Source organism: Lagopus muta, chromosome 14 (genome assembly GCF_023343835.1).
Source record: "Lagopus muta isolate bLagMut1 chromosome 14, bLagMut1 primary, whole genome shotgun sequence".
Lineage (NCBI taxonomy): Eukaryota > Metazoa > Chordata > Aves > Galliformes > Phasianidae > Lagopus > Lagopus muta.
Window position 1 is genome coordinate 17,062,021 of NC_064446.1, and position 15,508 is coordinate 17,077,528.

General features: G+C 46.2%; 1 protein-coding gene across 3 annotated transcripts in view; it reads right to left on the reverse strand.

The window, feature by feature from the left end:
• NR3C1 (nuclear receptor subfamily 3 group C member 1) overlaps positions 1-15,508 on the reverse strand; it is a 53,849-nt gene that overhangs the window by 7,859 nt on the left and 30,482 nt on the right. For all 3 annotated transcript variants that reach the window (XR_007379881.1, XM_048960903.1, XM_048960904.1), the window contains exons 3-6: positions 13,140-13,303; positions 9,430-9,546; positions 4,933-5,211; positions 2,248-2,392 (exon numbers count right to left, since the gene is read on the reverse strand). Coding sequence is in view for 2 of the 3 variants with exons in the window: in XM_048960903.1 (XP_048816860.1) it covers positions 2,248-2,392; positions 4,933-5,211; positions 9,430-9,546; positions 13,140-13,303 (705 nt within the window). In the remaining variant the exon portion in view is untranslated. The remainder of the gene's footprint in view (positions 1-2,247; positions 2,393-4,932; positions 5,212-9,429; positions 9,547-13,139; positions 13,304-15,508) is intronic.

A 15,508-nucleotide genomic window follows, 5' to 3' on the forward strand; every position in this document is an offset into this window, starting at 1 on the left:
CACCAAATGAACTCCAGAGTGCCTTTTTGGGAATGTCTTGTGCCACAACGCTATCTGTAGAATCCAGTATCAAGCAGAGCACGAGCAGACCTGGTCTGTGTGCCATCCTCTTGATGCTCACAACATCTCCGCTGCACTCCCCACACTGCAGCACCCCCCTTGCACGGCCCATAGCACTGTGCTCTGCACACGTCTGGCAACTCACACCGTCTTCATGCACCATTCAGGAGCTGCCAGAGCTAACTCAAAGGTGGCTGTGTTTTATTGCTGAATAGTACATAAAAAGTTACGACCAGAGTTTTATAGAGAACCTGAAGCACACCAGAGGAGGAGTCAGGAGGAACTGCAGTTCTCCTAGTCAACAAATGTTATTGAAAACAAATGTCATCTTAATGAACAGTCCACATACCGGAACTGCTAACCAGAATACTTTGGAGAATTAATACTGAGTAGAGGAGGATTACCCTTGCTTTTTTAGAGTACAGGCACATGCTTCACTGCCAAGCTCTGTGGTTTTGACCCATTGATAGAACTGCAGGAGATATCTGAATGTAGCAGTTGAGATGCTGTCACATTTGTTAGTGACGTCAGTTACTTCAATTAACTCCACCATGGGGAAACTTCTTTATTTCACAGACATATTCTAACAATTTAATCAGAAGTACACAGACGGGGCACACGTCTGATCCCACCTTTCTCCTGCTCCCCCCCCCCCCCCCAAGAAAAAAGAAATAATTACTATGAAGAAATTATTAAAACTTATGAAGGCCTTGATATATATTTACAGGGAAGAATATTCAGACAAATAAATGGAAACAAAAGAAGTGTTATGAAATGCAAATGGCCAATCCCATAGGAAATGTAACCAGCACTGGTTTCTAAGCAGAGAACAGACTGGGGAGAACAGGAACTGAAGTGCAATAGGAACAAAAATATTGAACACTATCTCAAAATGTGCCCAAGGGGCAGCACTGCCTGCAGAGGGGAACCAGGACACGGACCAGAACTCATCACTCACGTTGCTTTTCAGACCCTTGTCAGTGCAATCCCAGTGCTGGATAGGCTCTGTGGACGGCCCTGCACAGTCCTGCATGGACTGTTGCAATTGATGAAGGAAAAGAATGGCAAACCCTCAGCAATCACATCCTGCTGATTGGAACCCGCAGGTGGCTGAGCCACATCTCGCATGGCTCTGGCCAGCAACCTCCAACATTGACACCCACAACATATTTTCAGCAACTCATTTAAAGCACAGACAACACATCTCAGCACACAGCAGCACTGCTAGCATCACCACCCTGCAGGAGGCGGCGGCGGTGCTCCGGAGCTCTGCTAACCCTGCAACACAGGGCAATCGCTGAGCAGCCTCCAAGAAGAGCAGCACAGCAAGGAAGCCGAGCACGGCCAGCAGCACATTGCATCCCAGCAGGAGAGCTGACAGGCAGCCTGGGCTCCCCAGCCCAAGAGGCACAGCAGGACCGACCTGCAGCCGCACCGGCAGAGCAGCACCTGGCAAGTACTGCCCTGTGCTCACATCTGCAGCAGCCACTTCTGACCCCCACAGCTCGAGCCAAGCTCGCTGCCCATCTCCTTCTCTACCAGAGTTCCCTCCTTCAGTCCTCCACAGCACAGGTGACAACACAGCACCACTTTGAAAAACACAAGGAAGATGATGCTCAGGACAAGAAAGAAGCCCAGATACTGAAGTAAATTCATTTTTCTCTTGAAAATTGGTAACAAAGTTCAACAACTACAAAGATACAACATAAGTTTTTCCATTTGCAACCTTTTAAGCCAGACTTTACCCGTGCTCAGATATAAACATTTAACCGACCAAGAATGAGTTAAACAGATAAGATTACTCTTATACACCTCACACAGCACGCTGCACAGTTTGCTACGCTTCTCCCTCCATCCCACAATTACTTCTAACTTCAGCTTCTTCGGCTCTGGTGAGATGAATGACTGCAATGAATGGAGCAGGAAGGGTGGCAGCAGGGGACATTTCGTACGAGCACCTCCCACAAAACTTCATGGAAATGCACTCAGTACTGACAACATTTCTCTTTCAGTAAAGCTGGGTGAAAACTAAGCGATCTGCTGGAAGGAAAACAATGCTGCAAACAAAGGGACCTGGGATCCTTGCACCTTTGCTGCCCAGCTACTCGCCTCTCCTGTGCAGAATGGATGGGCTGCAGCAGTCTGCATCCCCCCCGTAAAACTGGACAAGGATGCAGTCTTACTTACTCGTTAATAATCAGATCTGGTGCAAAGCAAAGGAGATTTCCATTTGATTGTTTGTATGATCTCCATCCTAAAGCAAAAGCCATTAGGAACATCCAGGAGTACTGCAGAAGGGTCATTTGGTCATCCAGGTGTAAGTTTCTGAAACCTTAACGACACAAAAATAAAAGCAGTGAGGTGTGGCTGCACTGGTAGCAAAAGAAACCTCAAAAACAAACCCAGAACACAAAGAACTCTGAAACAGATTGTGCTTCCCATCAGTACAACCTCTGTACCACCAATGCAGGTTACTGCTTTTTAAAGTGAATTTCGTAATGATTTCTGTAAATGCAATGACAGTACCTGCAACAACAAGATTGCTTGCTGCTAGTTGACTCAGTCAAGCATTCCTGTATTTCAGACTGCATTCTTGGTAGCAGAAAAAAAATATAGAACAAAAATGAAGGTTTTTTTTTTTTTAATGTGAAAGTCTTGTTGGAAATAGAAGTACTTTAAAAGGGTGCAAACACCATTTTCCAACTACCAAGGTTACGTTCAAATATTTGCACATGCAAAAATCAACCGTAGCACTCAGATTACAGCTACTGGGCAGGAGAACTGAGCTGAACCAGGAGAGGTCTGAGCAGAGCGCTCAGCACGGCGTGGGGTGACTGCCCTGACGTGGAGAAACAGGCCAGGGCATGGCAGAAAGCGATGGGGAGACACAGGCCACAGGGCTAACAGAAAGTAACGCTTCAACCTCATCCAATAGATGACACTGACATCTACATGTACAAAGCTCTCAGCACCCCACCTACAGAAATGCACAGCCACCAACAGTGCTGGCCTTCTGCAACTGCTGCGAGCTGCTTTCTGGATGGAGATTTCCCTGTAGGTGCACAAGAAAGGTTCAGATGTTGCACCGAGGGAGGGAATTCAATGGGAAAAGTTTGGTGGATGGTTGGACTGGGTGACCTCGGGGGTCATTTCCAACCTTGGTGGCTCCGTAATTCTATGACAGTGCCAGATGGATCCGCTCTGATGGGTAATACAGGAAGCAGAAGGTCATACTTCAAAAAAATACATCAGAATATGTGCGTGTGATTACGTGGAGAAGGTAATCATTCAAAGACAGATCACAAGACAAAAATATCTAATATTCACTACCATTCATCTGGCAACCTTCTGTAATTAACAGTGTTTTTCCTAATGTTTGCAGGCAGTCCACAAGATGATAAATGATCTAACTTCAAATTTTGTTCTTATTCCAGAATCGTACGCAGAACTTACAAAATATGCATCGCATTATAAACAGTTAACGATGGCAGTTAATCTTGTAAGAATACAGAGAATGAATAGAGCCAATTAAGATAATGAGGAAATGTGTAAAATCTGAAAATTGGTCCCTTAAACAGGCTTAAGATGCAGGCAGCTTTTCATTTGCAATGCTAGTTTCCAGCGGATCATGCCTACATCTAACAAGAAAACATTGTGTCACCATGAATCATTATTAAAGTCTGAATTCAAGTTGATTTTATTTAATTTCATTAGGCATTTGGCATCTAAAGAGCTCATTACAGCACTGCTTCCTGAAGACGTTTAAATGGATAGCAGTCAGTAGATTATTAAATAGCAAAACTCGGTAGGTCTGAACAGCTTCAAAGCAGGCTTCTGGCTTTGGAGACTGCAGTGACCACTGTTAACCACTATTCACTGCTGCTAAAACAGAAGCAAATTATTTCAAGCTTATTTCTAACTTACTGGGTCAAATCTCAAAAGTTTTGCTCAAAAACTCCTCAGGAAAAGGCTGCCTTGACAAACCTCAGCTCAAGGATTCTGCACTGCCAGGCTGGGGGACACTTAGCAGAAGTACATACAAATTAAATATGCCCACAAAAAACCGTCTTGGTAATTTTAAACAAGTGTAAAAATAGGACAATAATAATAGCCCCTATTAATAAAATTATTAGGCAGAAGCTCGCTATGTTCACAGAGGGCATGTGATAACCTGAAGGATTCATCTCTTTAGGGGAACCGTCCAGAGGAGATTGCAAACACAGAACCCAGTGGTGTCAGTTTTATTTCAGAATGCCAGCAGCCTGCAGGCTGTCCCACAGTGATGCAAAACACTGTGGAAGTGCTGTTGCCAGTTTGGTTTTGGAAGCAGGTAATGGCAGAGACTAGAAGAGAAGGGGAGAAAAACATCTGTCTTTGTTCTGTCAGATAGAAACAGATCTTCAGCTCTCCTGTGGCCCCAGCCCCTTCCCAGAGACACCATGGGATGCTACACGTTATGGCCACGGATGTGATTTCGCATTTGTCTCCTGTAAGGCAACTGCTAAGTGTTCTCAGGCAGGAGCCAAACAGCAAGAACATTTCCAAATTCCCCATGTAATCACAAAGCTACAAGGCTTGAGAGAAAATGAACATCTTGAGTTCCTGTCCGGAACTGGAACGCTCAAAGGCCTATTCCCAGTCAACAAGAAACTACAGACATGGTGATGGGTCAGAGAACAGAACCACCTGAATGCAGACCCAGATAAGCCAGCACCACAGCACCAGCCTATAAAAGGGAAGGCTCCACTGCAAAAGTCCAAGCTCTGGTGTAGCTCAAGTACGGCCAGTCCTTCCTCTGAGGGCTCTGTAGAACATCACACATGAAGACAGACGTTCAAGCCCCCCCGTCTGCGCTCTGTAAGTAACACACACCTGGTATTGCCTTCGCCCACTTGACCGCAGCTACCACTTGCCGTCCTCCCAGCATGTTGAGGGTTGACAGGATGCGCCAGCTGGAGTCGGGCAGCGTGCTGTCGTAGCCGGAGTACAGCACCTCGGGCTCGATCACCTCCAGCAGCGACACCAGGGTGGGTGTGAGCTGCGGCAGCGACGCGGGAACCACGCTCTTATTTCCAGCAGCTTCGGCGGCATCCCTGGTGCCCGTGGCAGTGGCCTGCTGGATGCCTTTTATCTTCTTCTTCGTCTTGCGGGCTAGGAAAGATTGAATAACTGCTGTTAGGTGGCGGGAAGTGACCACGTGCCGTTACATCCACAGCACAGGGAATGCTGCCTTCTTCTTCCTTCATTTGTAGATCGGACAACTGAAACTTCTCAAGGACTTTTCTTTTTCATAAGCTGCAAATAATTCCACTTCAATACTTACCAAACTTCCTGTGAAAACCTGTTTATTTCACATTTTTATTGAAGGCACATTAATGTCTATGTCCCCAAATTCTCTATAATGTCTGCAAGGAGGACACAGACGAGGCCTGGCCCCAACCTTTACGCACACAGAGCAGTACGGCTCCATGTGACAGAACAGCACCTGTTTGGAAAAGACTTGCAGGAGTGGGCATGCTGTCATTTCCTCCATATATTAAGTACAGAAGCCACACGGAGGGAAGGAAAGAAATATACTTCATGGGTTAGAAGTGACTCGGTCTCTCGAGCCAGGGAAAACATTTTTTGAAACGCTGGGCAGGAGGAGATTTTTCTCTTGCCAGCTTCTTTGCATGTAAATCACTGCTGTATAATTAAACCATTGCGTTCATAAGCCAAATAAATAAAACGTCACACAGAGATGTTAACCATAAACTAGAAGCTGAAGCAACAGTTGTCAATAAAGGGATCTCCTGTCTGGCCTCTCCTGGAGGCTGAACTCAATGCACCATTTGGCTGAGACCAGAATGAAACCTAATTCTTTCCCCTTCTATCAATTAATTGATGGATTTTTCTTCTGCAACTTCAGAGATAAGCCAATAGCACAGAAAAACATTGCATAAAGTGCTTTCATGTTTGTTAAGTTTCTGCTGATCCAGTCAGTGTCTCTACTGGCCAGAAGTCCACAGACTGTAGCTTAACAGAATGCAATGGCCCCTTCCCAGCCCCACTTCTCCCACTGGCTTGAGAGAGTCTTCAGAATCCCTGTAAGGATAAGAAATTCCCTGTGGACTTTGCATAAATTGAATTTTCACAAAAGCTTAAATACGGCCCACATCTGCTGAGACTTCCGTGGCAGAACAGCAATAACGAGCTCTTTGGAGCAAAGGGCTTCTTTCTGTTGCTATTATCATTACTTTTATGCATTACACATACACACACACTTGCCATCATCCTTGTTCTCAAAAGCAAATGAACTGCTTTTTTAAATGAACATAAACTTACATGCACATGCCTACAGGTGAATGCAGACACCTAGGGCGGAACACTTACAGACCAGAAAGTCTGGTAAAATTGCAATCAAAGAAATATCTGATAAGATAAAGTATTGTGCAAGAATTTTATTAAGCTGCACTACTAAACCTGACGTAGATATATTGTTGTAACTCACAAAAAAGAAGGTTTACACTTTCAAATACAAAAACACCACAAATTAAAAACCAGCTCCTTAAGGCAAAATGCAAAAGATAAACCTTACAGATAAAGCTGGCACAGAAATAAGCCCCAGCATCCAAAAAGCTCTGCTGAAAGAGAACAGAGCAGCTGCAGTGCAGGGCGGTGTGGCTGTGCCGGCTCTGTGCTGCCCACCAGCAGTGCCCACTGTGGACACTGCAGTCCAGCAGCCCGGCATTAAAGGATTCCCAAGCTGCCCACAGCTGGGTTGAAAGTCCCAACGCAGCTGAAAAGATGGGGATTGTCGTGGGATGTTAAAGAGGCCGTGAATGAGGCCTGTCCCACCTCACAGAAGGGCCTCTCCTCTGGGACAGCCGGACACAACTGCAAGGTCCCAGCTGCACGATGGGGACGACCCCATCTCATGGAGGGACCCCTGCACCAGGGCAGGGTAACACAGCAACCACACAGCGCCGCGGGCAGAAGGAGGGCTCTGCTATGGAGGGCATGTGCAGCCGAGCTGTGTGATGCCGGCTGGCCAGACTGCCACGTGCCAAACCCCACAGCAGCTCAACAGCCCCTTAACAAACGCTGAGGAGGAGCACACAGGCACAAACCCAGCCAGAACAGAAGAAAAGCTCTGGAAGCAAAAGTTCAGTGGTAAAGAGAATGTGAGGATCAAGACCTTCGTGGAAATGCCATCTCACAGCAATACATGGAATGCTCTCACTGCTGCACAGAAGATGAAACACTGACATAAGCAGAGGAGGCTGCACACCTCACTTCTAGAGGATCTAGAAAGGCAACATCCACTGCACTTGCAGAACAGGGCAATTAATATTATGAGAAATAAGAAGAGATCCTACAAAAAACTTGAAATGGTTTCAAAATGAAGACAACAGAAAATAACATAAATTGCCCAGAGTTTAACTATAAAATGCAGTATGAAAAGCCAAAAAAGGTTTTGTGATGACTTATTACGGGCACAAAACCTAATGACAAATCGTTTCTTCAAATGCATCAGAAAGAAAAAGGGTGCCAAGCAATGGCTAGGGTCAATTAGTGACAGAAGGAAACGAGAATTCAATGAAATAAAGCCTGTAAGAAAGAATTACATTATTCTGTAGAATAATTTCTACAGTTTCTGGTGCCTGAGGTTTGACAGCTGCGCGTTTTCCCAATGCCTCCAGCTCAAAAAAAACCACGTAGCACAAAAACATTCCAGAAAAGGGAGCTAAGAAGTGTCAAATGTATGACTGATAAGGCAAGCGAGAGAATGATTCAGCAGCACGGCTTTGGTGTACAAGAAACCATCTTGCCTCCGCACTGTCATGCACTTCATACTGCGCTCCAGACTTCTACTGTTTCTTCTGTACCGGCAATTCACCAGCCATTCAGACCCACCTGATAACCCGCTGTTTTCACAGAGCTTTCTCTTTCTCCTTCTCACACTACCTTGGGATCTAACAATTTCAGCTTTGCTCAGTTTCCAGGCCTCTCTTCCCTCAGCCATGAAAGCAATTTTCTCTCTTTTTTTTCCTTTTTTGCCTTCCCAACCTATGTAACAATACCATCTTGCAGAAATTCGCTCCTCTCCAGCAGTCTTTGTGCCAAACCTCAGGGAAGGAAACCTCCCTTTGGCTGTGCCATGACTTTGCTGGCTCCCAGCCTTCCCAGTCGGCCACCCAGCCTCATAGCTCCGACACTGCTGGGAGCCCATTGAGTGCTCTGCTGCCCTGCACACAGCTGCATGCCCTGCACAGACACCACCGACAGCCTGCAGACTGTGGCTGTCAGGCTACATGCACGCTCCTCCTGCATACAGACCCCACTGATATGCAGACAAATCACAGAGTCCCTTCCTGAGGATGGAATTTATGTGCAAGTGTGGCGTGGGGGAAAGCATTTCTGCCTGCTGAGTCCTCTCCTTTTGCTCAGAAGGATGGGCAGCAGCCAGCAGCATGGCAGGAACACAGGGTGTTCATGGTGGAGAGGGGCAGAAGAACAGCAGGAAAGGACGTGCTAACGAGGGCCCCACCTCTAACACAATCCACCACTTACATTTTACTGAAGGATATTTTCACTGAAATGAAGAAAATGTTCATATTGATATACATTTCTGACATTTTTACTTTATCTGTCAACTTTGATGATGCAAGTTATCACCACAATAACTATGCTTGTAAATACTGCATTTATCTCTACGGCTCAAGGGGAAATATCGAAGAGGAAGCAGTAAAAAAGTTTTATGCCTTTTTAGGGCCGTTGCTAAATCTCTAGCTCATGCGGTCTCCAGTTTCTCATCAGCCATCCACCACTGAGCACAGAACAAACACGCACCAACACATTTCTGTTTCTTTAGTACATTATCTTTTCTAGAGAGACTCTATCAGACATTTAAGAACAAGAACCCGCAGCATGAATAAAAGTAATTGCCTTTTCTTCAGCTTGAAGATGCAAGGCCCACTCCAATTTTAGCTACACGCCCGGGCATTCCCTCCCATTTGTGGTTTTCAGCATCAAGTCACTTTCCCAAGTAAGAATAGGCAGGCAAGGCACTTCCCTACAAGACCTCTGCTGGAGTTCTGCTGTCTCAGATTCACCGAAAAAGCAACAAGATCTATGTGCTGACAGGAAGAAAAAATAACCCCGTTTCACATGCATGACTCACTTCTGCTGTGCATAACAGGGAGATAAAGCAACTGAGTGGGGACAGGAAAGCACGGGAGAAATTTTAGCACTGAAAATCTCACTTTCATTAAAACACTGCTACGCACCACAGGACGCAGCACTTCTACCACGCTGAAGTGCTGCTGCTTCAGCTTCGGGACCTGCACCAGATGAGAGATAAAAGCGGGACGGGACGCTGAGGATTACCTTCGAGGTTCATGCCCGCCTGGAGGCATTTCCGATAGCGGCACGCCGGGCAGTTCTTCCGCCGGATTTTGTCAATAATGCAGTCGTTCCTTCCAGCGCAGAGATAGTTGTGCTGCCCTGCATTCACAGAAACACACAGAGTCACCACCAACCTTGCAACCAGATGAAGTCATTCTGTCTCTGCAGCACGAAGGGACTGCAGGACGTCCCTACCGCTGCACTCCTTTTATTGCAAAACAAAGTCAGCACCCAGATGATTCCCAGCAAATACAAATCCAGCACTCTTCTGCCATTCAGACACCGATGCCAACACGCCTAGGAGAAATCCTGTTTTCTGTTTGGTAAGGTTGGGCAAGTTCTATTTTTACAACTCCTTTTCTCTTACATTTCTCCAAGCTAGGAGAAAGCTCTAAGCCTCCATGGCATGTTTACAATTCCCCTGAATGATTTCACATGAGATATAAATAACATTCACAAACACATTTGGAAAGTATACATTTCAACATCTCTCCTGACATATAGAAATAGCTGCCACCGCTCTAGAAGCTGAGAAGCCCTTGTTCCATTCAGAAGCAGACAACCAAGCACTCTGACATCTCTACGGCCGCTCAGATTCACACCAAAAATTTGGCCCCAGGAATGTGGTGACCTGAAGGACACCTATTAAAATGAGCACATTGCTTTGCTGTTAACAGAAGGAAACAGTGGAGAACGATATCAAGAACGACATCTGTTCCTAATGATTTGAGGTATATGAACAATTGTATAACAACAGGTTCCTTTAGAGAAAGGCACTGCTAAGAGATCCGTCCTTCTCCCAGACAGGGAACAAGAAACAGAAGTGGTGGTGGAACAAAGCTGCAGCCCAGGCTCTTACACTGCATGTCAGTGTCCCGATGGATAACAGCAAGAGGAACAAAAGTATCTTCCAAATATTCAGTTACTAACAATGGAGTCGAGGAGTCTTCTTATAGAAACAGACGTGATTAAGGAATTAGTTTGAAATCAACTGTGAAAATTTCAGGTATGCAGAGTCCATCCTGTGGCCTTCGTCAAACTTCTGGATTCCATCTCCATGTACTATTTGGATTTCTTGTATCTACTGCTTAGCCATTATTGTCTTTCTTTTTATACTGATTTTCATATGGAAATCACATTATTTCCCTGGATAACAGTATAGTAAAGCTCTTCTGTCACATTAGCATTTGGTGAAAAATGAGATCTTTCCACCTCCTGCTTCCCACTGCCCTGCAGACACGCCAGCCGAATGGAGACATTTCAGTTACCTTTGCTGCTTAAAAAAATGAAGACACTTAAAGAACACACTGGTGAAATCTGGTAGCGAGCAAACTGAGATGCTTCCAAGAGAATTTACTGCAGATGTTGGCATTTTGCAGAGCATCCAGACAACACTGCTGCTCCGCACCGCACCACCTGGGCACAAGCATGCCCCTGGGCTCTGATGGGTTGTGATGATCAGAGGAATGAAGGATTCTTTGGAACAGATTGGGAGTGGAAAGGGCTGGAGAACAAGCACAATCTGGAGCACTGCAGGAGGCAGGGGTGTTGGAAGGGATTTAACACAGAAGGGAGGTGTGAGAATCTGAGGCAAGATGAAAGCGGGGGTGGGAGGAGGGAAGAAGATGTGGGCTGGCAGGAGAGGTGGAAACAGAAGGGAGGTGTGGGGCTGGGCCTGCAGAAACAACCAGAAGGGCTCCGAGGCACCGTGAAAATAACAACTAGAACAAGACAGCTTTTGCTATCCTGGATTCCTGAAGAAAGGATCTTTGTTTGTGTCAGAATGGCTATAAATACAGAACAGTTGACCCACCTTCATCCTCCCTCTTTTCCTCTAGTTCTACACTTTGCTGAACAAGATACACCTCATATTCACCTGGACGCTGAAACTTTCAGTTTCTGTAATCATTTCCATTGCAGTGTATATGAGTGCAGACAAAGGTGCAGAAGGAGTGTTTCCAGGCTTACAGCTTGGTGACAAATGCAGTTTGCTGGATCTGTACACTAACAGATGCTTGGCAGATATTAATGAAAGCAATTGTGCAGAAATAAATTCTTTCTACATATATTCCTGAACAGAAAAATTCCTGTAAGAGCTAAAACCAAGTTTTTTGTTCCTTAAGGTAATATTAAAACTCACAGATCCTTTAAGAGCTCCTGAGAACATCCATAATATCGAATCTTAAGGATGACGACTGGGACAATCTGTGGAACAGTAAGAGAATGAAAGTGCAGGTAAACCTTTAGGAGTGCGTTGCAGTTTTACAGCTCCAAGCCTGCTTTACATATTTAACTCCAACACAGTTGGTACAAGATGTGCAAAGTCACATCACCAATCACAGCAGTCACCGGACCGATTTCTTCATGTATCAATGCTTCCTTCCCTGGTTGAGGCTGTGGAACAGGCAGAACTGTCGCTGTGACACACTCAGCTGCCACACAGAGCTGCTTCTGGGGGATATCCAGTGCCCTTCTTTCACTCTAAGCTACAGATGATTATTCATCCCAGCCAGGAGCCTGGCTGCAGACAGGAGCACATCTCAGACAGGACAAGCCGAGAGCCAAGGACAGCCTGGCGCTCTGTACTGGAGCTGGTTCTCATGGTACTTCAGAAGCAGCTTCAGCGTGCCACGGACACGACATCCTTCCCCACAAAGGGCAGCAGCACAGCCTGCGAACATCCTCGGATTCTCTGAGAGAGGCTCTGCGCTTCCACGCCGTTTCCCATTGCGTCATTACATTTCCTATTGCTTTGGGTGAGTTGGGAGCACAGGGCCAGTCCTTCTTCTAAGGACAGAATGCCGATGCATCTTTGTGAAACACAGCCTTCCCCCTTCTCAAGTGAAATCCAGCTTGCAAAAACGTTAGCAAAACATGACAGCGTGACTCACTTCATCACACCCAGTAAGGACTGCCCGAAACAGGCACGGGATGGGAAGCCCTGCGTGAGGGATTTCCTGTATTGTGTAACGGCGGTGCAGGAACCACTGCTGCCCTTTCAGCACACAGCGATGCGCTCTGTGCTCCTTCTGTCTCTGATGCTGATATTGCAGTGAGCAGTTGGGCACTCAGCGCAGAGCAGCCGCTCCGCTGCACCACTCTGGATTCCCATTCCATGCTCCATCACCGCCGTGTCCTTCCTGTGCTTACAGAGAAATCCCAACGACCCCGACCCACACATCTCTGTAAATTACCCTGCATACACCATACATGTTACACACGTGTAACGTAACCAACACTGCTGACAGGAAGCACTGTGAAACTCTCCCAACCTTGCAGAAGCGCTACCCAATTTCACACACATCATCACACACAAATCAATGAGTATGAAACTTAGAACCACAGACTGCGAATTCAACGCACGCAGACACATCTGTATATAATCAGGACAAATAAACAAAAACCACACTGAAAGAAAATGAAGGAAACAAAAAGCAAAGATAACAACGCACCTTTTTATCTGGAGTGAATGGGAGCGTTTTATAAACGTAAAGAGAATCCATGCTACAGAAAATCACACCATTATCAATGTTATTTTTACTATGAAAGGAACAGCGATAGCAGGGCTGGTTCCCCAGGAGGATTTGAGCAATAATGGGCTCCAACAGGAGAGAACGGCCTGGCTCTGGCCGGTCACATATGGAATTGGACCTTACAGTCTTGATGAATGTGTTGTTTAAAACAAGACTTACCTTCCACAGCTCTTTTGAAGAACACTTTGCAGCTGCCACAAGTAAGAACACCATAATGACACCCAGAGGCCTCGTCAGAGCACACGAGGCAGAGCTTGGGAGGTGGTCCCGTAGTCGCTGAGGTTGTGGATGGAGAAGAGCTTACATCTGATCTCAGTCCAGGGCTGGGAAAAAAGGCATGAAAATACGAATTAAGATCTGTGGCCTTCTGGCAAACATAATACGATGGTGAGAAATGGGCTGCCTTGTCCTTTATCCTCACAGCTCCGTGCACCAGACCCAGAAACAGTTAACCAGCGATCTCTGTGAGTCGTAAGGAAAGCTGTACAGATTGCTTTGCTGCCTATTTGACTGCGTCAAGATCACTTCCCTTACCCATCTCTGAAGCCAAGTTTCCTGTGCAGTGATCCTAGTCTATAAAATCGACTCCTACAGCACGCTCTCATTCCATACTGCTTTCATTATGGCTGCGTTCCCCGCAGTCTGCATTAAGTCCTCGCCTTCCACTGCCAGCATCGGGTTTTCTATCAGGACACTTCTGTGCAAGAAACTGCAAATTAAGTCACATGTTTATAGTAATAAAAGATCCTCTCACCCCAGCATTTCAGGAAAGTAATAGCATTTCTTAATTTGAGGATGTGGTATTCCTGTGCAAACACCCAGTCCACTGACAAAGGGTTACTTCTTAAACCAAGAACTGTTGCTGGGACAGCACACAGCCCGTCACAGCCACCTCTGAGCTGCTCCTACCCGTAAGGGCTGAACCAGCAGCAGCTCTGCCAACCTTCAGGGGCCGATTATTCAGCACAGAGCCCAGTGCCTCGCCTGCTTCAGGCTGCCCAGCACCTGAACTCCTTACAGCCTGCACAGCACGTTTTGCTGAGTTGAGTATCACAAAAGTTTTAATCTTTTAGATGAGATTTCTCTACTGCATGCTTGGCTTCCAGCGATTCTAAAATTTGGTGCAGTAGGGCTCCAGCAATTTTTTTAGATGAGGACAGAAAAATGACTCTGATTTTGAGACCCTGGTGCCTCTGTTCAGAAAAATCCCAGAAAACTCTCATTCCCCGAAGCGGACTTCAAATTTCAGAACATGGACTGACTTTTTAATAGAATATTCCTTTTCCCCCCCTCAAGGAAACCTGACGAGATTTGGTCATATGCGTAAAAAACATTCAAACATTCAGAAAAAAATTAAATTTCAGAGCAATTGAAAACCCTTCAGCACCCCGAGGGCTTGAATTTTGAACAAGTCAGCTCCTCACACTGCATCCCCACGGAGGAATTGAGAAATAGACAACAGCCCAGGAGTTCTGGGGGGGCTGCATGAGCACGGGGCACAGCAGAGCTGAAGGACAGACAGCAGCGATGGGGACCTGCTGCAGTAACCTGGTACAAAGGCTGGCGAGCAGGAATTCATCTAAACAGAAAGAACAAGAACGGAACAAGGGGTGGAGAGAAGGATTCAGTAAGAAAGGCTGCAGCCGGAGTGAGGCAGAATGAGACAGGCTTGGGGAAAAAGAGAAGAAAGCCCACCCAGGAAGCACCAGTCCTCCCCAGAACTTGGAGAAGGACTCAACTCCATCACATTCGTCCTTTGCTCTCAGAAAATACCTGAAATGCAGCAACGCTTTCTCTATTCTCTTACTCTACAAAGATGACGACAACTATCACCACCATCACTAGCTAATCCCTCAACTAAAGCTGCACTCATCAGTAGATTACAACGCTGTTTATGACCCACAGGATGGCCTTTCTATGTTTTCTAAATAATTTGTCTTCTCTCAAGGAGCAGAAAAACATAATAAAATATTTAGGTTGCACAATGAAGTGCACAACACCCAAGCAATGGCAGAATGGAATTCACCCCGGTTATGCTCATCTGATGTCCTTACAAACACACGTCTTTAATTACACACTCACACTCATTTCTACGAAGCCTGCCTGCCCTCCTCAGCACCGAAGCACTCCAGGAATGCGTCACGTAACAACAGAGGCTGCTGCTTGCTAGGGCCCACTGCCCTGCAGGAGGTGGTTTGCATGAGTGGTGGCAGTTTTGCAAGGGAACCGACCTCACAGGTAAGGAAGTCGAGGACTCAAATCTATCTCTGCTTCTTATCACTAAGCTGCATGCGATGACGTTCGATTAGGACAAACCAGAGTTGGCCACGAGCTGGTCGCTCCCCCATCATAAAGCAGAGCTGGAGCCCAGCTGCTCCTTCACAGGTCAGTGATGGGAGCCGACCCGGGGCTGCATGGCTCACAGCAAACAATTATCAGTGATCAGTGCCACAATACTCACTCCGTATTAGTTGGGTCCAATTCACACCCTACAGTCTATAAAGCAGATTGCTGCTGGACAAAACGAT